The following is a 23491-nucleotide window of genomic DNA, read 5'->3' as shown; positions in this document are numbered from 1 at the left end:
TTTTCATCCCATAACAAATAAATATAAATATCACAAAAAGACGCCAATCATTACTCGCCCACCGATGGGTCGCGGCCAGCTATACCCGAAGAATGCACTCTCACGGTGTGAAACAAAACAGAGATGGGTCCCACCACATCATTCACAAAGTTTCGAGTCCGGGTATACTGCAGTCGCCGAAGTCCACCCACCACTTCATCGGCGTTACCCGCTCCTACCCTCTTTTCCAAGGACGGATGCAGGAAGGGTTTGTTTTTTTACGCGGACGAAAGACGTAACCGGAAAGAAAACAGTAAAAATCGCGTTCTCGTCGGATTACCGTGTTTGATCTGAAACATCAATAACAAAAAACTGCGTTCTTATTGGCGGGATATTTGTCGGACCCAGCGGGGCACCAATCCATAAGGAATAATTTTTACCCACTGCTGTTTCGGTGTTTATCCTATTGCTCTATAAATACATAAAACGATCGCCTGCCCTTTCGCCTAGCCCTCGCCCCTCGCCCCTCGCTTTCGTCGGAGTCGCGGCACTATCAACCCTCGCGAGAGAGGCGGAGAGAGAGATAGCAGCGGTTGCGGAAGCGAAACAGAGCAGGATGAAGATCTTCGTCAAGACTCTCAAGGGCACTAACTTCGAGATCGATGTGAAGCCCGAGGACACGGTACCACCGCCCCCCGTCCTATCTTCGCCCTAGATGCGATCCTTTTTCGTTGGCGAATCGACTGGTCTTTCTTTGTTATCTTTTGATCTTTCCCTGCCTATAATTCTGCCAATTTGATTGCCCTTGCTGATTGCTTGAACCCAATTTGGGCGTGATTCTGACGTGGATGGGAGGCTGAAATTTTGGGCAGTAGGGTTTAGGAAAGATCTTGTAGTCGAAGAAATCTGGGTTGCCTCCTGTGGAATTGTTTCGTTTCTTTAAAATTAGGGCATACTTCTTGGGATATTGGTTTTGGGGTTGTTTAGGGTTGTCTGCACAATGAAGGGATAATTTAGTAGGGTTTGCCAATTGGACTGGTTATTGTTTACTCAGTGCGGGTTTTTACTTTATTGCTTGACCCTTGCAGAAACTACAGTTGATGTCTCAAGCAAACATGTTGTATCTGTTGACAACTTTAACCAGGGAGAAGGTATTTGGGGAAGAGAGATCATTTGTTGGACTCAGGTTTATTATGAATTTTGTCATTGGAGGTTTGATGCTTATGATTAGACCTTTACTTGCTACGTGAGATTTTGGGAGGGTCAAGCGGATGTATGGGAAAAAATCTTGACTGGTGATGTTAGACATAAGTCATTGTTAGTGGTGGATAAGCAAGAAGGGTCATGATTTGAGAAACAAATCTAGACGGTGTAAAATAATCATGGTAGTTTGTACTGTTCTAGATGTGTTTGGAAATTTAGAAGTGAATAGATCTAGGTCTAACTCATTGATTTAGAAAAGCAGTAAGTGAAGAGCTGAGTGAACGGAGTTCAATTTGTCTCTTATGGATTATCGCCTGCCCGTGTATGTCAGAAATGGATGAGCAAGTTTCACTCTGGTACAGGGCAGCTAGCATGGGTCAGCAGTGAGCTTATCTGATGTAACAATCATTGGTCGTTCATTGTAGATTATGCACTAGTTATCAAGATACATTTCATGTGTTAACGATTTTAATCGAATGCTTATGTTTGGAAGAAAGATATATTGCAAGCATTACTGGTCGTTCAAGTAGATTATGCACTAGTTAGCAGGACATGTTGCAAGAATTTAGTTATCATTTTTATCTTGTCTCTCCTTTCCAATCATCATTTTTTCATACCTATTTGTCCCTTCTCCCTAGAGTTTATGCCTTTGCACGTCTTGCTGATTTGAGACAATGATTAAATGCACTGGTACCACTCATGTGGATACGGACATGCAGAATAGAGCCTTGCCTTCAGATGCAGTTAGGATTGTTCTAGAACTCGAACCTTTGTCACAACTAGATTAGTTTTATTTTATTTCGTGTCTTTTGCCTCAAGTATATTTAGTTTGCATACTTAACTGTCTGAACAGTAATCATTGCGGTATGGTTGCTCTGCAGGTTGCTGCTGTGAAAAGATATATCGAGACGTCTCAAGGAAAAACTGTTTACCCAGCTGAACAGCAGATGCTTATACATCAAGGGAAGATTCTTAAAGATGATACTACACTGGATGAGAATAAAGTTTGTGAAAGCACTTTTCTTGTTATAATGCTGAGTAAGGTAGCCATTAGCTCTTGTGACTATCTTCTGATGCTTAACATTCTTATATTTGTGGACCTGTGACTGATTGTTGAAGTATTTTGACCATTGAGCTTCTTTTAGAAGCTAAGATGATTTACCATTTGCTACTATGTTGCTGGTTTCCAGTAAGAGAAAAATATAGGATATTGTACTCCTGCTTCACTAGTAGTTGGAGGGAGAGGCAAGCTCTCTTTTCTGGGTGTTCTTTATCTGGTGGGACGGATATAGGACAAACCCACTATCTGGTGAATCCTAATTATTTTGATCCCACAAATTTATTTAAGTCTTTTATTGTATGTACATTTACTGCACTTATGTTGTGACAAAGTCACATGAATCTTTTGTTAAGTTGACTGCACAGGTGCTTCCATGTGTAATGGCATTCTTACTACAAAATCACATGGAATTCTTAATTTATATGTAACTAAACATGTACAGTGAAGAGAAGACACCTTAATGGAACTTCTTAAGCATTTTATACTTGGCAGGATTCAGAATTCTTAAAAAAATAAAATTTTTCCAAGACAATTAACATTTTTTTTTGGCATTTCTTTACAGAGAAGAGCCATTGAGCGCCTTAGCATCTTTTCAGCAATTAGCACTGCTCTCTTATAGTGGCTGCTTTAATTTTACTAGCGGTATGCTGTAAACAGAATTCAATGGCAGGAAAAAGACCCAAATAATTGGGCTGTTTCAGCTTACTATTATTATTGTTGTTGTATTGGCATTTACTAGGTTTTTCTTTATGTGCACTACTTGTGTGACTATCAAATTAGGAGGCCTCCATAAAAATTATATGTTCTTGTGTGATTTCTTTTGGTAATATTATATAAATATTTATTTTTTTGTTAATTTGAGGTGTAACAATCATTATCAACTAGTTTTTCTCCTTCAGATATGAAAATTTATCAGTTTGACCTATATTTATCTTTTACTTGGTGTATTGTTTATGTGGAAGAACATAATTTTTCTTCCCTTTCACTGGTAATTTTATTCAGAGCACATTAACTAGGAACAGTTGGTGTTTAGAATTTTTTGTGGTTGGTAAATATTTTTCTGAGGTTTAACTAGAGCAATCTTAAGTCATGTTGAAATGCATGGTCATACTTGTAAGGGTAAGAATAAGGACATTGCTCTCTGTCCATGGGATAAACCTTGCAGGTGCTGACCATGCGCCAACAATCTGAGTGGCAATGTCCGTGTATTCAGTTTTTGGAAAAATATTGTTGTCAGTGAGTTAAATGCTTTTCACATGAATGCTTCTTTCTATGCCTGTGTTTATCTTCACATTTTTTTTCTTTCTGTTTTTGCATTGTTTAATTATTTTCTTAGATATTAGTCATGATTGGCTATCACATGGAAATTCTATAGATGTTTGTGACCTTAAGATGTGATGCCAACTGAATGAATAATATTCAGAGTACATTATGAATGGTTTCTAAGTGTGGTGTATCCTTTTACCCTTTCAGACTAAGGGTTCATCTAGTGGAGTATCGACCACTGTACAAGCTCCTGCAAGTCAGGTAAGAAGACAATGCATGGATGAATGATATAACAATCTTCCTAACTGTATCTTCCTCTCTTTGTTCTGCTCTTGTATCTAAAATATACTTCCAATTCTTTGTGGATAATAAACACTCCAAAAACAATAGCAAATGTTTGCTATTACCTACACTTCCTTGGGTGCTTATATGTTTTGTGCTGACATGAATGGAAAATGGAACATTCTTGTCATAGGGACAAGTTATTTGGCATTTAAACTTGTCAAGTTTGAAAAACAATATTTCAGTCTCGAAATTTTCACACTTGTGTTTTTTGTGCATATAGGACATAGTATGAAAGAGAACCGTGTAAATTTATCGTTATTATTGTTGTTGGAAAACACAATGTTGATTAGGAAGCTTTGAGGTTTGCCTAGATCGACTAATTTCCATCTTCCATTGGTCGTTGCATTTCTTGGTGCATTTTTAGTTGGCTATTCTACTGATTAGTAGAATCAAATATTGCTACTAGGAAAACTTACTTGTGCTAATTACTGGATTTCTGCCAAAAGACCAAAAATTGGCCCTTGTCTATTAGCCGTCAAAGAGCACTTGAAGGCTGAAGCACATAGGGTTGATTGCTTCTGTTATATTCAGATTATTGCAGAAACTACTCTTTTGACAGTCTAGTAAATATCATGGCATAATTTTAATTCTTCTACCTGTAATATAGATTACATTGTATTGCATGTGACCACATATAACATGTTCTCTTGGCTATAAGCTATTGATGCACATTCTTGGGATGTTTTATGATGAAATTTGATGTACATTGTGTGTTCGGTTTGAAATGATAGCTGATGCTGGTTCCTATATGAATGCCGCATTATACTGTTGCATCATTGAGGATTACAGTCATGAATATACACACCTAGATATCTTTCTGTTTTTCAAGCTCTGCTGGTACGCATGAGGGTGAATGTAAATTTAGTGAATGCTTTCACATGAATGCTTCTTTCTATGCCTGTGTTTATCTTCACTTTTTTTCCTGTTTTTTTTGCATTGTTTAATGCTTTTCTTAGATATAAGTCATCATTGGCGATCACATGGAAATTCTATAGATGATTAAGATGTGATGCTTACTGAATTAATAATATTCAGAGTACATTATGAATGGTTTCTAAGTGTGCTGTATCCTTTTACCCTTGCAGACTAAGGGCTCATCTAGTGGAGCAACGACCACTGTACAAGCACCTGCAAGTCAGGTAAGAAGACAGTGCATGAATGAATGATATAACAATCTTCCTAACTGTATCTTTCTCTCTTTGTTCTGCTCTTGTGTCTAAAATATACTTCCAATTCTATGTGGATAATAAACACTCCAAAAACAATCGCAAATGTTTGCAATTACCTACACTTCCTTTGGTGCTTGTGTTTCGTGCAGACATGAATTGAAAATGAAACATTCTTGTCATTAGGAACAAGTTATTTGGCATTTAAATTTGTCAAGTTCAGTCTCCAAATTTTCACACTTGTGTTTATTGTGCATATAGGACATAGTATGAAAGAGAACCCTGTAAATTTATCATTATTATTGTTGTTGGAAAACACGATGTTGATTAGGAAGCTTTGAGGTTTACCTAGCTCAATTAATTTCCATCTTCGATTGGTCTTAGCATTTCTTGGTGCATTTTTAGTTGGCTATTCTACTGATTAGTAGATCAAATATTGCTACTAGGAAAACTTATCTGTGCTAATTACTGGATTTCTGCTACAAGACCAAAAATTGGCCCTTGTCTATTAGCCGTCGAAGAGCACTTGAAGGCTGAAGCACATATGGGTTGATTGCTTCTGTTATATTTAGATTATTGCAGAAACTACTCTTTTGACAGTCTAGTAAATATCATGGCATGATTTTAATTCTTCTCCCTGTATTATGGATTACATTGTATTGCATGTGACCACATATAACATGTTCTCTTGGCTATAATCTATTGATGCACATTCTTGGGATGTTTTATGATGAAGCTTGATGTACATTGCATGTTCGGTTTGAAATGAAAGCTGATGCTGGTTCTTATATGAATGCTGCATTACACTGCTGCATCATTGAGGATTACAGTTATGTATATACACACCTAGATATCATTCTGTTTCAAGTTCTACTAGCAGGCAGGAGGTGAATGTAAATTTAGTGAATGAAGAATAAATATTCTTGACTTGGAAGAGTTTATTTGTGGTTGTTGTGCCGGTTGCCTTAATGGTGATATTCCCATTCTTTATCAAACTTTTATGGTATGCTGGCACCAATTGTTCCATTAAAATAAACAAAAATTAAAGAGGGGTGAAGGAGGAAAAAAGCAAGGAAGCTGCATACAGACTCTTCCATCCTGTCTTTGTCTCTGTTGGATTAGATGCTTGAATTGGAACATATTGAACTATGATGGGTTTCACCCTATGATGCTTTAAAATGTAAGCAATTTATGAAAATGCTGAAGCTCTGAAGAAGTGTTGCATTTAATGGATTTCTTGTGCTTGCTGTACACATGCGTGATATTAACATTGCATCAATATTTTTGAAAGCTTCATGATTCTGTTTTCTTGTGTAGGCTCCACCTACTAATACTGCACCTCCCGTCCCTTCAGCACAAGCATCTACTCCATCTCAAGCACCTTCAGCAACATTGCCTTTGTAAGTCTTTTATGGTCATATGCTTATTTCTTTGGGTTATCATATTTAGTTGCTTTGTACATATTCTGATTATTAAGATTTTGTTTTGTGGTGTTGCCCTGCTTCACTAAGCAGTGTACCTGCAAGTACACCAGCTCCAACTGCTGCAGCTGCTGCAACTCCTGTGGCTACCATATCGTAAGTCACCATTTTTCACTCATTTTGAAAATGGTTCTGTAGTCCTGTTTTTCTTAAAGGGACTTAATGTCCTTGTTTATGCTTTCTAATTCTTGGCATTATACAGCAATTGGAGGCAATCTGTAGTTAGACATTTTACTGCATCAACTTTTTAATAGAACTGTTATGATATGTGCATTGCTAAGTTTATTTTGTTTGGGAGTTTCACTTTCTCATTTGATAAAGGTTCATAAATTGATTGGAGGGAATTATCCAACTGTGTATTTGACATGTATATTTGAGAAGCATTATTGTTTCACACGTGTTACATATATTTCACTGTTTACTTGTAAAAATGATGGCATTAAGGTAACATCCTAAAGCAATATTTTAGTGAATGTTGCCATTAAACTCCGTGAAAAGGTCTGTGGTTACTCAAGATTCTGTTCTTTTATGTCCTCATAGACCAACTTGGGTAATTTTTGGTCCATAGTGTATTAAATATTAGATTGTTTTAGTCCTTATGGGTATGGTTCGACTTACAAGTCCATATCGATGTACTGATTAGCTATTGGCTTGGTATGTATTGAGCTGTACCGAGCCATACCGAGCGTATTTACGCATGGTATATGGGTGTGTACTGATATACCACCCCTACTAGTCCTTTGTCAGACCGGAATATATCGCCCATATCGAGCTGTACGCCACGGTATGACGAACTTTGCTTGTGGGTAGACTTCATGTCTTTTACTTTAAATATATGTATATTCATGATGCAGGCTAGAGAAGAAACATCTGTTGTGTAATGTGTCAATGTGGGAAAATTTAGACAATTTGTCCCTCTTCTTTTGATTCTTGTGGTGCTATTTTTTTCTTTAATTATGGCCTCATTCGTGGACATTTTCTGGGTTCTTACATTCTAATATGTCTTCTCCTTCTGCTCATATTTTACTGGACTTGTTGATTCGCCCTTATGTCCTTCATCCAACGCGTGGATTCAAGTTGTTCTGCATTAGTTAGATGGTTTGTTTATAGAACTTGCACTAGCAACAAGTTGCTATTTTAGTTACAAACCTGTTCTACAGAACAGTGCTTGATTAGGTATTTTAGGTGCACATCCAAATCTTCCAGTTGACTTCATCTTGAAATTGGGTGACATATTGATAAAAATTATGGAAATGGTGCATCCATTGCTATTTCCTGTTTAATTTTTTTTAGTTTTTTAAGTGTGAATTATATATTAATATGTTCTCCATTCTTTTGGTTCTGATTATATGATCACTCTCATCGACTTTTTACCTGTTTATAAGCAGCAGTGAAGTAGATGCATATGGTCAAGCAGCATCAAATCTTGTTGCTGGTAATACCTTAGAGCAAACCATCCAACAAATTCTTGACATGGGTGGGGGGACTTGGGCCAGAGACACTGTCGTTCGTGCCCTGCGTGCTGCATATAACAACCCTGAACGGGCTGTTGAATATTTATACTCTGTAAGTTTCATTTCTGTATTTCCTTCCTTGTCTCTCTTGATATTGTGATTGACTTTTCCCAGGATAGTTATAGGTCTCAATAGTTCACATCCCACAGCAAATTTGAGTATAATATATGTTCTAAACAACCTTTGCCTTACCACATGAGCCATGTAAGCACTCTTATGCCATTGTCTGTTTCTACACTGGAAGCCATTATGGGGAGAAAAAGAGTCTGAAGAAGCTTATATATGTTTTTATTGGGAAAAATCTAAGAATCTGATATCAACAGCTTGCTCTTCTCTTCTTAGAAGACATGAGCTAAAATCTTGAGTTTTTAAACACTATTTTTTTCTTCACTTCTAGTGTTTACAAATAGGTACACTGAACCACTTCAGTCAGTTCAGTTCTCTTTACACTATGGAAATTGTTTGATCCTAATTGATGTGTGGATTTAATTTATCCAAATACGAAGACCTGCATGAACTTAACAGACAAGATTCAGATTTATTATTTGCCTGTTTGTCCTGTACCATATTCCACTTTTACTTTGGGCCCTTCTTCCTTGATTAGCAATATTGTTCAAGAACTTTCCTTGATTAGCAATGTGGGTGTTCTCTTTAGATTGAATGTTAGGTTGCTCTTACGAAAAGAGAAGTGGTTTAAGTAAATATGAGAAATGAGTGTCTTGTATGTGTAGCTTCCTGTTTTTTTCTAATATGGTAATAATTCTATAGGGCATCTCCAACTGAAATTTTCTATTGTAACTAATTTTTGGCTTTAGCATATGCATAATTTCTTTAGTAACCAATTCCAAAAATACCCATTTTTAGTTGTCTAAAGTGTTTAACAAGAAATTCTAATGTGTTTTTTGGACTGTGCTTACATCTTCCTTGTTTTTAAACAACAAGATGATTCGAATCATTTTCTTTGAGTTCAAATTTCTCGATGACAATCTGTGTTCTAATAGACATATATATGTATATCAGGGTATTCCTGAGAATGCTGAAGCCCCACCAGTTGCACGAGCACCTGCAAGTGAACAAACAACCAATGCCCCAGCGCAGGCTCCACAACCAGTTCAAGCTGCAGTTCCTTCTGGTGGTCCTAATGCTAATCCTTTGGACCTCTTTCCTCAGGTAACGGCACCAACTGTAGTCCATCAGCTTCTGCCTTTTGTACATAATAAAGGTTGACTATTTTGTTTATGTTTGGTCTCACAGGGTCTGCCCAATGTTGGGTCAAATGCTGGTGGTGGAAGCCTTGATTTTTTACGGAATAGTCCACAGGTTTCTTTGTGTTATGAAGTCAAATTACTAGAAAATTTAGATTGAGTTTTAAAATTCATTTTTCACATTTTGTGCAGTTCCGAGCTTTGCAGGCTTTGGTGCAGGCAAACCCTCAAATCTTGCAGGTATTTTTTATTGCTTCCATATTCCACGAGTGTTTTTAGTCAAATGATTTTATTATTTCAATATAGCGCCTTATGCTAGTTTCCTCTGATTGACAGCCTATGCTTCAAGAGCTGGGAAAACAGAATCCTCAGATTATGAGGCTTATTCAGGAACACCAGGGAGAGTTTTTGCGATTGATAAATGAGCCTGCAGAAGGAACTGAGGGGTGAGGAATATTGTTGCATGTTTTCTAATTTTAATGAGGTTGTTGCTTATTCTAACCTTTATCAATCTATGTAAAGCAGCAACCCTCTAGGTCAGTTGGCTGGTGGAATGCCACAAACGCTGAATGTTACTCCTGAAGAACGCGAAGCCATTGAGCGTGTAAGTTGATCTTTTCTTCAACATATTGTTTAATCATTCTGTTCTTGTGGTATTCGGAGAAGTTCTTGTCGTTCTTGTTCTAAGTAGATGCTAGCAAAATTGAAATTGTATTTCTTTCTCTTATTAAATAATTTTTAATAAAATATTCAAATGTTTTGTGACTGTCTATGTCAGCCAATATAATTTATAATGCCATCACGATTTTACTTAATGAGATCTTTCAATTTGATTATTGACATATTGACATTGGTTTGTCTTTGTCAGCAATTCATGTCTAAGCAATCTAACAGAATTGTTAAGCCTCAGTTATATCGAAGATGCCAAGAAAGGTTGAGAAGTATTAATAGAATCTAACCCAGGTTAATCAACTCACATAAACCCTCATATAAATTGGTACAGGCGGAGAATTCATTTGACGATTGGCCACAAGTAACCCAGGATCAGTATTGGTTTCTAATTTATTATGTATGGCTTTACCTGCAGACCTATGTTGTGATTTTAGCATGTGATTATGAGATATATGGGTCTTTGTGGATCCCAACCTATTAATAATTTAAAGAAATTAAAGAAAACAAAAATATGCTCTAGTAAGACAACACTTTTTGTGATCATTTAACATATTGGGTTTGGTCCTAGGGTATTGACTCCTAGGAAGTTGATCTCCTTAAAAAAAGACCTGACCAGCCTAGTGCTAACACTCGATCCAATTTTAGAGATTAGTACAGACTTAGATCCATGTTAATTTGCTTTATCTTTGGCTTGCATTATCTTATTGCATGATTGAACTCCTTTAGTGTCAACAAATGTATCCAACCTTTTTTCATGAAGCATGTTCTGTTTTTTAAGAAACTGTTCTTTTAGTAGTAGGAACTAGAAAGCAGAAAATTGGAGTTGCTTTTGTATTGAATTAATGGCAACTTGCTGGTAAAGAAGCATATGGAACTGCTAGGGTATGCAAATACTCAAGCCACTTGCAAAATTTTACTGCCTAGGCCAGGCTAGCTTCATAAAAACAACCCAAGCTTTTGCTCGATTTTAAAGTTTTATAACAAAAGAGGACTGGCTAGCATGGGAAGTCCTTTAAACAATAGCTTGTAGGTCTTGTTTGTGTCGGTTCACAAAGTTGCAAGTTTTAGAATTTTATGGGATAAAAAATTCAGTTCTTTATTGTTTACCCTCACTTTTTTTCAGTAAGTTTTATGTCAATATAAATCTTTTCTACTTGGCTTCAAATTTCTGTGGAAGTGAAACAATCTCAAGACTTCATAAATCTACTATTACTATTTTGCAACTGATTGTTGACTTGCATTTCACAAAAAAAAGGGGGAAAAAAGGGTTCTACAGAATGGGCCTGCAATCTAAACTCTCTCAAAAGTAGGATTGGGGCTTGTGGTGTATTTCTTGAAGGTCTATTTTTACTCATTATTTTGATTTTGGTTTTCAGTTTTGCAACATGCCCCGGTGCCGGTAACATGCTGGTTGGCTTTGATTGCCATGGCAACTATGACATGACAGTGTTGCCTTGGTACACTCCTGTATCATGCATTATAGCTGACCACCTTGGCATGGACTGCATTATCAAATCCATAAAATTAATTGAAAAATCTCTGGTGCAATTTTTGTCGTGCATGAGGTAGGATTACAATTGGACATGTTGACAATTGGAATGGGTATAGATAGTTGAACTAATTGGTGGATTAAAACGCATAATCTTTTATTTGAAGCTGTCATAAATTTTTCATCATGCATTAAAGTAATTTGATGTACTAATTTTTATTGATTTCCTGAGTTGGTAATTTTGTCGCAACTTATTGTGGCAGCTCGAAGCGATGGGCTTTGATCGAGCACTTGTGCTGCAAGTCTTCTTTGCTTGCAACAAAAACGAGGAGCTTGCTGCTAATTACCTTCTGGATCATATGCATGAGTTTGAAGATTGAACTGCAAAGTTATTCGAACATCTTTTGGGTTAAAACTAAATTGGCAGCTCCATGCTTATTGAAAGCATGTGGGTTGTGGGATGCTTTATACTTTGCTTAATTTTTTAGAACCTGGGGAACCATAATTGTGTATAAAGATTGTGGGATCATTTTAACAGTTTGAATCATTTTCCCTGTGTTGCTTGAAGTTAAATAATTCATTAGGGACTAAGTACATCGGTTCTCGTCTTCACACTTTTGCTGGTTTGTTCCTGTGTTTCTTTCTTCAAGTAGAAAATTAGTTCTTGTGTGTATATATAATATATATTCTTTGTCAGGGTGTATACATATCTCACAGTTTAAACGCCGCTTTGGAACTAAATTGTGTTTGGCACAAGTGTTCCGATCTATTTTTTGTCAGGTTTGTCAACGCCTCAACCCTCGAGCAACTTCTCATGTGCGGAAATTGTGGGAAATTTGATATCCTTGTGTGAAAGGTTTGGCTGCTGACTATTATTATAGAGACATATACCTCCGAGAAACATGTTGGGATTTTCTTGCTACACATGCTTCACTTCATTGACGTCCATCCTCAATGTTGGCCTAATGCACACACCTCTTTCGTTGGTATTTCATCCCTGCCCGATTAAGCATTCGGTAGCTGGGCGACCGGGCGGAACTTGGCAAATCTAGACCGCTCATGTTTTGCGTTTCCCCATGATAGATCCTTTTGGCGTTCCATGCACCGTTAGATGGCGTAACCTTTCCCATGAAAATGCCACTGCTGGCAACGACTTAATAAAGAGTGGGACCCACTTATAAGGCCAGTGAATCCAATCATAGGTCAGGTGTGTTTTTGGGTTATCTATGAACACGTAAAAGTATTTTTGCGCTTAAAAGCTAATCCCTTGCGCTGCCGCTCGAAGGTCTACCTTTCGCCCCTCCTTTCCCTCCCTCTCCTCTCCCTTCCTCGCGGTTCGCTCTCATACTCCGTGAAGGTGAACGGCGTCCGATTAAGCTGGTGAAATTGGAAATCCTCCGCCTCACGGCCACTAACATCGTCCTTCTGTTCGATGACCACCGTCTCAAAGCGTCTAATCGCGCAGCATCCGCGTCCCCAGTGAGTCGGCCTCCCTCCTCTACGCCATTCCACAGCTTCCATCGATCCTTATATTAGAACGTTTAAGGTGCGGTGTTCCTTTAGAAAAGAACACGAAAAAAGCCTTGTTCTTCCCTTCTGTTTGGGATGGATTGCCGGACTTTGTATTTTGGTACCGGTTCTTTGCATTCTTTTCCCACCAATATGGATCTTACATTTGAGTTTGAATGAAAAAAAAAACATTTGATTGTGAATTGATTTTGCATCAATGTTTTTATCTTGCAATTTCTCTCCTAATTGCCAGGCCTTCCTTTTTTTCTTTTTTCTTTTTCCTTTGTTAAATAGGTGAAGCTAGGGTTTTGAGGGTTTTGGGGAGAGGAAGATACTGGACTTCACTCGAACACGGCAACGGGGTTGTGGTCGGCCGGATTTCAAGCTAGACGGTAAGCTCTTGTGCAACCTAACCCGTCCGAGTTGTAGCGAGCCGGAGTTCGTTTCTCTCGTGGTCATGGATACAGCCATTTCAACCCTTCTCAACTTCCGCCTCCTTCGGCCGCTTGAAAGCAAATTCCTATTGCAAGACCGTGAGTTTTGGTCCCTTCACCTTCCTTTTCTTTATTCCTTTTGTTCCACTAGCTAAATTTCTCTCTCCTTTCCTTTTCCAGAACTCTCAGGATCAGCATGTAGGCGACTCGGGTGCCAATTTCCATTAAGTAGTGGCTTCCATGAAAAATCGCAACCTTCACTATCCAAAAGGAGAACTGGATGTCTGTCTCTTGCTAGGAAATCCATGCTGTTCTGCTCCTTGAACAATAACACGACGCAAGCCCCATCTTTTGAAGCCAAAGAAAGGTTTGCTTTGATGAGGAGGGATGATGAAGCTGCTGACCTTCTTGGATCTAAGGAGAAGGGTGTGGCATCTAATGCCTCCTTTGAGGAGGTTAGAGCTAAGAGGTTCAACAATAGTTTCTTAAACTTCACACGACTTGGGTCCATAATTGATGATGCCATGGAATCCTTCTTCAAAAGTGAGATCCGACGGAGGCTTTTTGTGACGGCTGTGCTGATCATAGTAAGCCGCCTTGGCTACTTCATCCCACTACCCGGCTTTGATCGCCGTTTGATTCCAGATACTTACCTCAGCTTTGCTGCTGGATCAACAGGTATTCTTCTTTACTTAGATTTGGTCATGGCTTGGTAATTCAGCCCATATTTTAGGTATCAGACTGATGCTAGTCTTTGGCCAAACCAGTATAGGATCGGTACATGTTGGCATACCAACACATGCTATGTCTGCATATGCCGCAAAAATTTTCTTAAGATTTGAGTATACACAGTGTTGGGAGGCATGTGCTGCAGTTCGTGCTGCCTATCCAACAGACGGATAGGCCATTGGACCATGATTCAACCAAAATTAATTTAAAGAATAACAAGGGAAAAAATAAATCTAAAGTAGAAGAAACTCTAGAAGTGTGACTTTCTAAAGATTGCTATAATTTTGACAAACACAAACCATACATAAATTTGTCAGTAGAATCATAATTTCTTAACGAGAAGAAAATTTGTAGTAGTTAACTAGGTGTAATGATTGATGTTTCTCACATCTCTAATTAAAGAAGTCGAGGGATGTGGCTTTTTGCTTATTTTTTGGAAGGGCTAATCTTCTCTGGTTAAGCTGATTTCATGGTAGTGTGAAGGTATCAGTTCTCATCAGATTGACCTCTTCAATCAGAATTAATCCAAAACCAATTGGGTGACTGATTCTGGTTGGTCTGTCTTAAGATTATTTTAATTTCACAGTGGAAATAACCTTTCACTGGTCTGGATTGACTAATCTTTCAAACATGATCTTGAGAAGCTTATTAAATTGTTCACCATCTTGTTTCAGATGGCATTTAGGTAGATTGCAACAATTGTACTAGTTGGCTTGTATGGAGATACCTTCTGGTTGTGCAAAATTAATTTTGGATATCTATTAAATAATCAAGAATCTCACTTTTGTGACAAGCATGTGCTATGACATGAACCGCTTATGTGGGCTGTGCTGTCCTCCTGCAATCATATTTCCAAAAGCACAGATCAGTATAGGTGTCGAAAGTCCTTGTGCAAATGCTGACATACACTATCATGATACTCGGTGGTTAATAGTGTTAGCTCAAATGGCGCACTTTATCCAGGTCATTGTTGCTTAGTGTTATTCTTCATGTTGTGCAGATGAGCTTGGTGACTTTACCAGTGAGCTGAAGCTATCACTTTTCCAGCTTGGACTTGGTCCTCAGATATCAGCATCAATCCTTATGCAGGTTTTGACTCATAAATTTTTATTTTTATTGAATCTTTCCCTTAATAGTGTTAACAAATAATGATAAGGTCAGTATTGTCCGTTGCCTATCTTACTTCAGTGTCTAGTGTTTTATTAAATATTCATCTTGGTTTCAGAGGTTATTTCCTATATATGAACAACTGTGCAAAGGTCAGTTTTGCATTAGGCATTAGGCATTAGGCATGTATAACGTATCTTTTATGTGTTGGCTGACAAGTTGTTGAGATGTATTCCTTTTGTAATTGATCTATTACTATCATCTTTCTATTCTTTTTCTTGGTTCTTTAAGCTTCTTGTTTTGCATTAGTTAGGTAGGCAGTTATTATTTTCCTGCATGGACTATATCTCTACTTATTTGAAACTACACAAAGTTTGAAAATAGGACCTCTAGGAGTTCTGAAGTCATTTAGGCTGTTATGAATCCTAATGGTCAATGATTGACCTCATGAACAACTTGTAATGTAATTTAGAGAGAGGGAGTGACATAATACTACAATTATGAATTGCATCTCTGTTGTTCTTGTACTTTTTCAATCACTTTTAACTCTGGTTTTTTATCACTTACTTGAACCTTCTCTGCATATGATAATTCTGTCTTAGATGTTGAGCTGAGAAGTGATTCCTTGCAACTAAAGCATTGAATTTCTATCATCTCTGCAACATTGTAGTTCACATAGTTGTGCTATTAGAATTTGTTTCTTGACATTACTTGGGCCATAGGTTATGAATCCCAGTGGTCAATGAGTGACCTCATAAACAACTTGTTATGTAATTTAGAGAGAGAGTTAATACTGCAATTATGAATTTCCAATTAGAAATTTTAATCACAAGAGAGAGTGGTGTGAGAAAGAGAGCGAGAATGAGAGAGTGAGTGAAAGAGGGCAGAGGGAGGGGATTTAAAGCCCTAAAAGAGGCTCCAATGGTCAATTTGATCATCGGGTCAAACTTGACCCATTATCAGCTAAATTTGACTGGTACCAATCTGTATCGGTCAATAGATACGGACTCGTAGCGGTTGATACCTCACCTATTTCCTGCATATCATCCGAAACGGACTGCTCTGTGTACCAACTAGCTGGTGGATTGGTACGTATGACTCATTTCGTACCGTTTTGGATAGTTAGTCAAACGTTGATTTGTACCAAGCACAACTCATGTTGGTCCATAATAGTATTGATTCAGTCCATGCCAGTGTATGCTAGTATGTACCATGATACAACATGGAAGAAGGGGGGCAAGGAGGAGGTAGAGGTGGGGAAAAAATATTGGTCTAGTGGCAGGAGGTGGGTGGCATTGCGAGTCTGCAGCTTATGTCTAAAAATGTGATGGGACCATTCGAAAAGGGTGGTCCTCATCTTGGTTCATGCCCAGATCAATAAATACTAGTCGGGATGGTTGGTTCAGTTGGTTTCAGTGGTCTCTACAACTGGTATTTAGATTGATGTGTGATTGTGTCTGTATACCTTGCCTGCATATTCATTAACAAAACACTTATGAGAGTGAATGGAAGCAATTAGGATCCACTCTTTAACTGAGAATTACACAAGACAATTAATTCTGGTCGCAGAAAGTGTATCAAGGTCCTTACATATAGGTATTGTTTCTTGGGTAACTCCTGCTTTCCTAAATTAAGGATGTCACTTTATAAGTCAATTGTGTTGTTTGGTGTATTAACTGTGCACCATGTTCCTTCTGTCACTGTGCTAAAGCTCATTAGTTTTGTGACAGGTTCTCTGCCATGTTGTTCCATCTTTGGTAAAGCTACGGAAAGAAGGTTTAGATGGTCATGAGAAGATTAAAAGCTATATGTGTGTCTTATACATCTCATGCAGTGAGACTGATGTTTGAAATGCAAATGCTTTACTTTGTCATCATGTGGTAAATTGTTGTTTAAATAAAACATATCTGATTTGATGCTTTCAGATGGTGGACCTCATTGGGTTTTGCAGTACTGGGAGCTATTATTGTTGCTTGTTATTCAATGCAGTACTCAATATATGCTGCTATTGACAGGTATGATTGATAATTTTACTGTTGAAAATTTTCCTGGTGACTGTTGGTTCTTTTGATTGTTTACTGAAATGGTGAATGCTTTTCATTAATGATACTCTTCTATCTATTACACTAATTTTCTTTTGTGATATCTACTTGTAATATTTAGATTGTGTATTGCTGATTTTGTTAACATTTGTGGTGATTCATGCACGACAACAGCTAAGCTAGGTGGCTCAAGTAACATATCGGAAAATTTGTTAACCTTCTGTGCATGAGTTGTGCAGCTTGGCACTCTGTTGGTCTAGATTTTGTAGTATACAAACCGCAGCATGGGCCCATCTGTGGTTCTGAACTTTTGCCATTGCATCTGATCAACAAAAAGCAGCGTGGTCAGAAGGGGCTGTCAGTGCTTTTATTGAAGCATGGACAAATCATCAAAGTTACAAGTATAGTGACTAAATTTGCACCTGCATACAGTAAAAACACACATCTGGAAACAATAATTGTAGATTCCTGCATAATTTTTTTTGTCATATGACAATACTACTCTTTAAAAGTGACATAATAGAGGACTTACATTGTACTTGCTTTTTTGTTGTCTTATTGCATGTTATGTTTAGGTATAATCAAGTTTATTGCAATGTTCAGGTTGAGTCTGCAGCTTGGATGTTCAATGAAAGCATTGCCAACGTGCCTTGAGTAGATCTTGATCCATATTTGTTGATGATAAAAAGTGGTTGCCTTGTCTTGTTTCAACTTAGCTAGATTTGGACTCCTTTATGTCTAAATCTAAAGCTACTGTTTGGTGACATTCAGTTGGGCGGTACTTGAGTCTGCTTCATCTAATAATACTTATGAAAATCCAACTGAGAAAAACCTCGATAATACCCATCAAGCTTTACTGGTCTTGGCTTGTTTTACTTTTCCACTTTTCTTTCATATATGGCTATCATCTGCCTTTTGGGAACTCAATGCCTCTACCTTTGTCATGGATAGGGATATTGAGAGGTAGAACCAACAGGTGGTTAAAGAAGAGGTTAACTGAATGATTAGTGATTTTGCTGAAAAGCTTAGGTGACCATTGACCAAGAACCTGTCCCTAAGCCAGGTGGTAGCTTAGGATTAGCAAAAACAAGCAGAAAATCCTGTGTCACTCACAGTGAAAGATATAAAACTATAAAGGGTGATTTTCCAAGAAAAGCCCCAAGCCTTGGGTTTTTCTCGGATAACACCCCTCATTTCTATATTTCCAAGATTCTTCCCTCTGTAAAAAGACCAAAATATCCTTAAAAAAGTGATTTTCTGCCAAAATCAATTTGCTTAAACCAGTTCAGTATTCCCCTTTTTTTTAATAGAGTTACAATGTTTTTGGTCTAGAGTGTCTCTGAATAGAGATATAGTGTTTTTTATTCATAGTGTTTTGTTCTAATAATTAATATTTATGAAAATTTAAATTAATTAAGATTTATTTGCAATATATTTGAATAGTGCTATTGTGTCTTTAGTTCAGTAACAAAAAACACTATAACCCTAATAAAAATCACTGTAGCTTGTTAGGTTGAACCAAAAACACTATAATCCTATTTAAAAAATACTGTAATTGAGTCGATTTAACACTGAACTGGATTAACTCATTCTGTCTAGCTCGGTTGCATGGTAACTCAAAAATTAACCTTGCTAGTTGTCACATTTTTATCATTTTAAAAGATGAGGACTCTCAATGGACATTCTAGAAATTAAGGCTGCTATCCAGGAAAAATCCAAAACTTGGGGCCTTTCTAGGAAATCGCCGAAACTATAATAAAATTTAACTATTTAATGTACATTAACTGAAAATAAATATATGAACCTGTGGGATTTAGTATAATTGAACATGGTTGCAGTTACCTATTTCATTTTATAAGGTTTAAAAATGTTTAAACATCATTAAGAAATATAATTCTTTACTTTTGCGTCTTTATTGTATCAGTGCCTAAATTTTTTTCCATTACGTAGCAGATTGTTAGATATACATGCTATCAGCGAATAGCATATGTTTCAAATCTAACCTAACAACACAGTTTTGAAAAAGTAAACCATGTTTTGCAAAAAAGGTAGTATGTTTGACTATGTTTGAAATAATTGTGATTTACTAATGTAAAATTGGGATGGTACGATTTGTGCCCACTAGATATTTTGAGATAAGCGCACGGATTTCTAATGGGGCATGGCGTGACATGAACATATTATGAGACTGTGAATTAGTTATTATTCTAATTTAAGCAAATCCAGTAATTTAGGTTACTATAGTCCAATTTGTGTTCGCTTGGATAGCCATAAACAGTTTAATAGGGATAGGAGATGCTATTCAGATTCTAGCCTATGGTGTCTTGGAGGGAGTCCTACACTTAATAGGAGAATGCTAGGGTTGGGAAGTTTGTAAATGTCCATCTACCCTTGTATCATTAACCATCATTGTCTTAAATTGAAGGTTTTCTTGCAAGAAGGTTGTAGATGACGGATGTCTAGATGTGATTTTCAATGATGGAGATGATGGGCCGATATTTGGAGATTGGTTGCAGGGTTCATTTAATCTAGAATAAATATTATTTTTTGGAGGTACAATAACTTTACATCTAAAAGTTTAAAATTTATAAGCAGAAACAGAAAGGTTGATCTTGTCACAATTGCTACGTACTACAGTTTAAAATTATTGTACAAAATCTTTCAGATCTTATCATATTCGATAGATGACATGGAGTTTTATAAGGGGCTTGTTCAGAACATTAACTTGTAGTGGTAAATTTTAGGATCAAATTTGAAAACAGTTGAATTAAATGGGACAGCCATTGGTTGTGAATATCTTATTAAAGGTTCTATTTGCTTATGCTTATTTTCCCTTCTGTAAAATCTTTTGACAGTGGGCTTTTGTTTATATTTGTACATTAATGAACTTGAGATCTATCATCTTGAAGGAAAGATTATAAAGCTTTGGTATGACATGGATGGATGTTTGGGTATGGAATTTTTCATGTTGTCTCATATATTAAATGTTTGTATTGTTTCAGAGCCAAGCATGTTGCCGTCACAAGCTTTTTATTAGTTATTGGTGCTATGTTTATGACGTGGATTTGTGATACAATATCAGAATCGGGATTCGGTACTTTCTTCACAAACATTTCATAATTTAATGGGTTTATTTTAGTACCAATGGACAATGTGGTTGCCTTTGGTTAATTTATTTTTGTACTTCCTTTATCTATATGTTTTTGCCTATCACATATTTTCTATGATGTTCACTGCTTTTTGCAGTAAGGTGATGCAATTCTTCAAGAAGCAATTATTTAATAGGCTCAGTAGATCCTTTTGAATTACTGCTATTATATGCTGAACTGTGACTCTTTTTGCTGGTTATGGTTTAGTGACAAGAAGCTAAACGAACCTTGGTCTCAAAACTTATGCCTTTCTTTGAGAGCCACTACTTATATATCAGTTGAAATTTTTTTTCAAAAAAATTGAAAAAAAATTTCATTACATTAAATGACGTATATGACATTCATACGTGCACTCAAACTTGGGACCACTAATCAATTCGTATGCATTAACAAAGACATCAGTTGAAATTAAAATGGTACTCTTATATTAATAATATTTTCACTTGTAAAGCATGCTTATCTCGTTCTAATCATGCGTCAATAATTCTTATCTTGATTTGGTCACCTTTTCATTCATAAGTACTGTAATTATCTGTTCAAGGATGGTGATTTTGTTAGTATTGCTGGGTATGAGACTAGACCAGGATGCAGATCACGTGATTTTAAGTAAAATCATAACGTCTCGGTTGAAATGGTTAACACTCATGAATTGCAACCAAAAAATAGTGATAGACTGAGTCTAGTGAAAGAGAGGAAACTGAATGCAGACAGAAAGAAAGAGAATAGTGAAAACAAGATAGAAGAAGATAGTGCAGATGAGCAAAAGAAACTTTGTTTTTCAATGATTTCATGTTGCTTGATTCAAGGTTCGCCATACCGTGGTATACCGTTCAGTATGGGCCGTATGTATCGATCTAATAGGGGACCAGTATAGGCGGTATATATTAGTCTATCGGTATGCTCCATTATCTCATGTGTCGATATGTCAATACGTACCGTACCGATGGTCGATCGGTACATAGGTACGGACCGGTAAGGTGAACCATGACATGATTGATCAACTCTTGTCATTTAAATTTGTCATTCAACTTCCAGCATGCTATGTCATGCTATCATGTGTCAGCTAACTATTATTGACATGGATGTGGATATCAATCTATACCATCTGTACTGGTCGGTACGTGTTAGTATGCCACTGTACTAAGAATACTAACACCCAAGGAAATAAAACTCCGAGTCCTCAAGCAACAGCCATCTCCATCTCATGAACAGGATAGCATAAATCCTTTTGTCAGCTTCCAAGTCTCACACACGACCTGATGCCCTCCTACACTTGGACCCCAAAATATCGATGTTAGCTATAAATGATAAAGGTTACTTCACTTGCTGATCATTGAAACCTGCCAAACACTTCGAAACCATATCTAAGATTGATTGTTGTTCAGCAAACCTATTGACAGTGTGGCTTGTTATAATCCTCAATGATGTACCAATAGGAGTTGATAAAACCCAAGAAATGACCACAACTGTCACTTTTGTTAGAGTCTGTCACTCCACAACATCACAATATTGTCCGTGCAAACAATTCAACTGTCAATATAATGCCCCAAAAACAAGGTATCTTGGGCAAATTAGCACATATTCATATAAAGGGAATTCTCTTATAGAATATGATTGATAGATCTTAAGTGCTAGATGTGCTTCTCTATAGTTTGACTCTGGATCATGATGTCATCAAGATAAACAACCACTTGTCCAGGTGCTCTTTGAGAAGTGGTTTATCTGGGAAAGGATCTAAATCTCAATCTGATATTGGTTTGAGTAATGTATCAGACTGGTACCGATGTATTAGGCTGGTATATTGATTTCTATTGCTTGCAATCACCTAAAAAATAATAATACATAAATATTGTCGATGGGTATCAGATGGTATGTTTCTATACCAGTCCTTAATCAGACTAGCAAACACCGTGCATACCAACTGGAATTTGAATTCATGCATCAAGGCACAAAATAAGGTCAGAGCATTTGTTAGTACAAGGAATATTAGTTTATATTTGAATAGTTTATGTTTGGTGAGGCTCATTGTTTTCTACTTATCTCCTCCAGCAATTCATTCTTCCAAATTACCTGTTTCATAGTCAAGTTTGGAGTCCTTTTTGTTTGCGAATTCATACTTTGATATTGGAATTTGTGCATCAAGGTAAAAATAGGATTTGATTATTTGCCAATATGGAGGACATTACTATGAATATGCTTTGTGCATGGTGACACATATAGTCTTCTTCTTGTCTCCCTCAACAATCCATACATTCCAATAACCTCATGGAAGTCAAGTTTGGAATCATTTGCCTTGTGAATTGGTTAAATAGGTATGAAGTGAAATGTATAGGGTTCTTAATATTTGTATTATATACCCATAGGCCATGAAAAGACAGACTCCCGTGCTACTAGTGGAACAACATTGGGGTCTGAAGGTCAACTTTTGAATGGCGGATGAATCTACCCTTTAGTACCTCATCAAATTATTTCGAGTGTTCCACCAACTTTGAGGTGACATATGATATGTGCTGTGTTGGTGGATTTACTTACAAACTCCAACTCTATTTATGATCTACAACATGCCATAGGGAGAGAGCCAAGTTTGAAAGCATAATACCTGCATACTTTGCAAGAATTTTTGCCACCACTGCAGATCCCTGCTCCATTCTAGGACACTTAAATAAAGCTCCTTTAGCAATGGATATTATGTAAGATGTGCTATGTCCATCATGCACTAAAATGAAGGAAAGTTATTGGCACCTTTATCATTGGCCCTAAGATCTCTGTTTCAAGTCTTGACTCTGAAAATCATCTAAGGGATCTGTCATGAATAGTTGTTGAAACAGATGATAGTCTTCTCATGAAGCCTATACTCAAGTTATCATTGTGCAAGACTATAAATTGGTGAAAACCAAGCATGGCATTTTAAACTAGCCACATCAACAGTCTGTAAAATGACCCAACATACAAAGTATTTACAAGTATTTTACAAAATGTACTTGGACCTTATAACTCAACAAAAACATTACATGCAACACATAAGTCCTCAGACTGGCATAAATTGGTACACGTAGTTCATTAATAGTTTGGACATGCACTATCTAGACCCATGTTGGCATGGATAGGACAATGCTTTCGCCTGCATTGTTCTAATTGGCA

General features: G+C 37.0%; 2 protein-coding genes across 3 annotated transcripts in view; both read left to right on the top strand.

Annotated features, from left to right (window-relative positions):
• The first annotated feature begins 473 nt into the window (after window positions 1–473).
• On the top strand, window positions 474–11992 carry LOC103977575 (ubiquitin receptor RAD23d). Of its 2 annotated transcripts, none has more exons than XM_009393130.3 (13): window positions 474–661; window positions 2064–2225; window positions 3716–3769; window positions 4939–4992; window positions 6337–6419; window positions 6534–6596; window positions 7892–8066; window positions 9035–9184; window positions 9269–9334; window positions 9412–9459; window positions 9556–9665; window positions 9745–9823; window positions 11644–11992. In XM_009393130.3, exons 1-13 carry the CDS (start codon window positions 596–598, stop codon window positions 11758–11760), a joined length of 1227 nt encoding a protein of 408 aa, XP_009391405.2. In that variant the 5' UTR covers window positions 474–595; the 3' UTR covers window positions 11761–11992. The 2 variants fall into 2 exon arrangements, with proteins under 2 accessions (XP_009391405.2, XP_009391404.2); XM_009393129.3 differs by having other exon boundaries at window positions 7889–8066.
• A 692-nt stretch (window positions 11993–12684) lies between these two features.
• LOC103977574 (preprotein translocase subunit SCY2, chloroplastic) overlaps window positions 12685–23491 on the top strand; it is a 29727-nt gene continuing 18920 nt past the window's right edge. The window contains exons 1-7 of the mRNA XM_009393128.3: window positions 12685–12926; window positions 13184–13422; window positions 13504–14001; window positions 15053–15141; window positions 16890–16969; window positions 17085–17174; window positions 20204–20295. Coding sequence (XP_009391403.2) covers window positions 13347–13422; window positions 13504–14001; window positions 15053–15141; window positions 16890–16969; window positions 17085–17174; window positions 20204–20295 — 925 coding nt within the window. The 5' untranslated portion in view covers window positions 12685–12926; window positions 13184–13346. The remainder of the gene's footprint in view (window positions 12927–13183; window positions 13423–13503; window positions 14002–15052; window positions 15142–16889; window positions 16970–17084; window positions 17175–20203; window positions 20296–23491) is intronic.

The sequence above is a fragment of the Musa acuminata genome, chromosome BXJ3-3, assembly GCF_036884655.1.
Source record: "Musa acuminata AAA Group cultivar baxijiao chromosome BXJ3-3, Cavendish_Baxijiao_AAA, whole genome shotgun sequence".
Taxonomy (NCBI): Eukaryota; Viridiplantae; Streptophyta; class Magnoliopsida; order Zingiberales; family Musaceae; genus Musa; species Musa acuminata.
This window is presented reverse-complemented; position numbering and strand designations above follow the sequence as displayed.

Bases quoted from the DNA above. Each gene is read 5' to 3' on its own strand.
- LOC103977575 (XM_009393129.3), top strand. From the start codon at position 596: ATGAAGATCTTCGTCAAGACTCTCAAGGGCACTAACTTCGAGATCGAT. The intron at 2,226-3,715 runs GTAGCCATTAGC...TTACCCTTTCAG, and splicing joins TTGTTATAATGCTGAGTAAG to ACTAAGGGTTCATCTAGTGG. The intron at 9,335-9,411 runs GTTTCTTTGTGT...CATTTTGTGCAG, and splicing joins TTTTACGGAATAGTCCACAG to TTCCGAGCTTTGCAGGCTTT.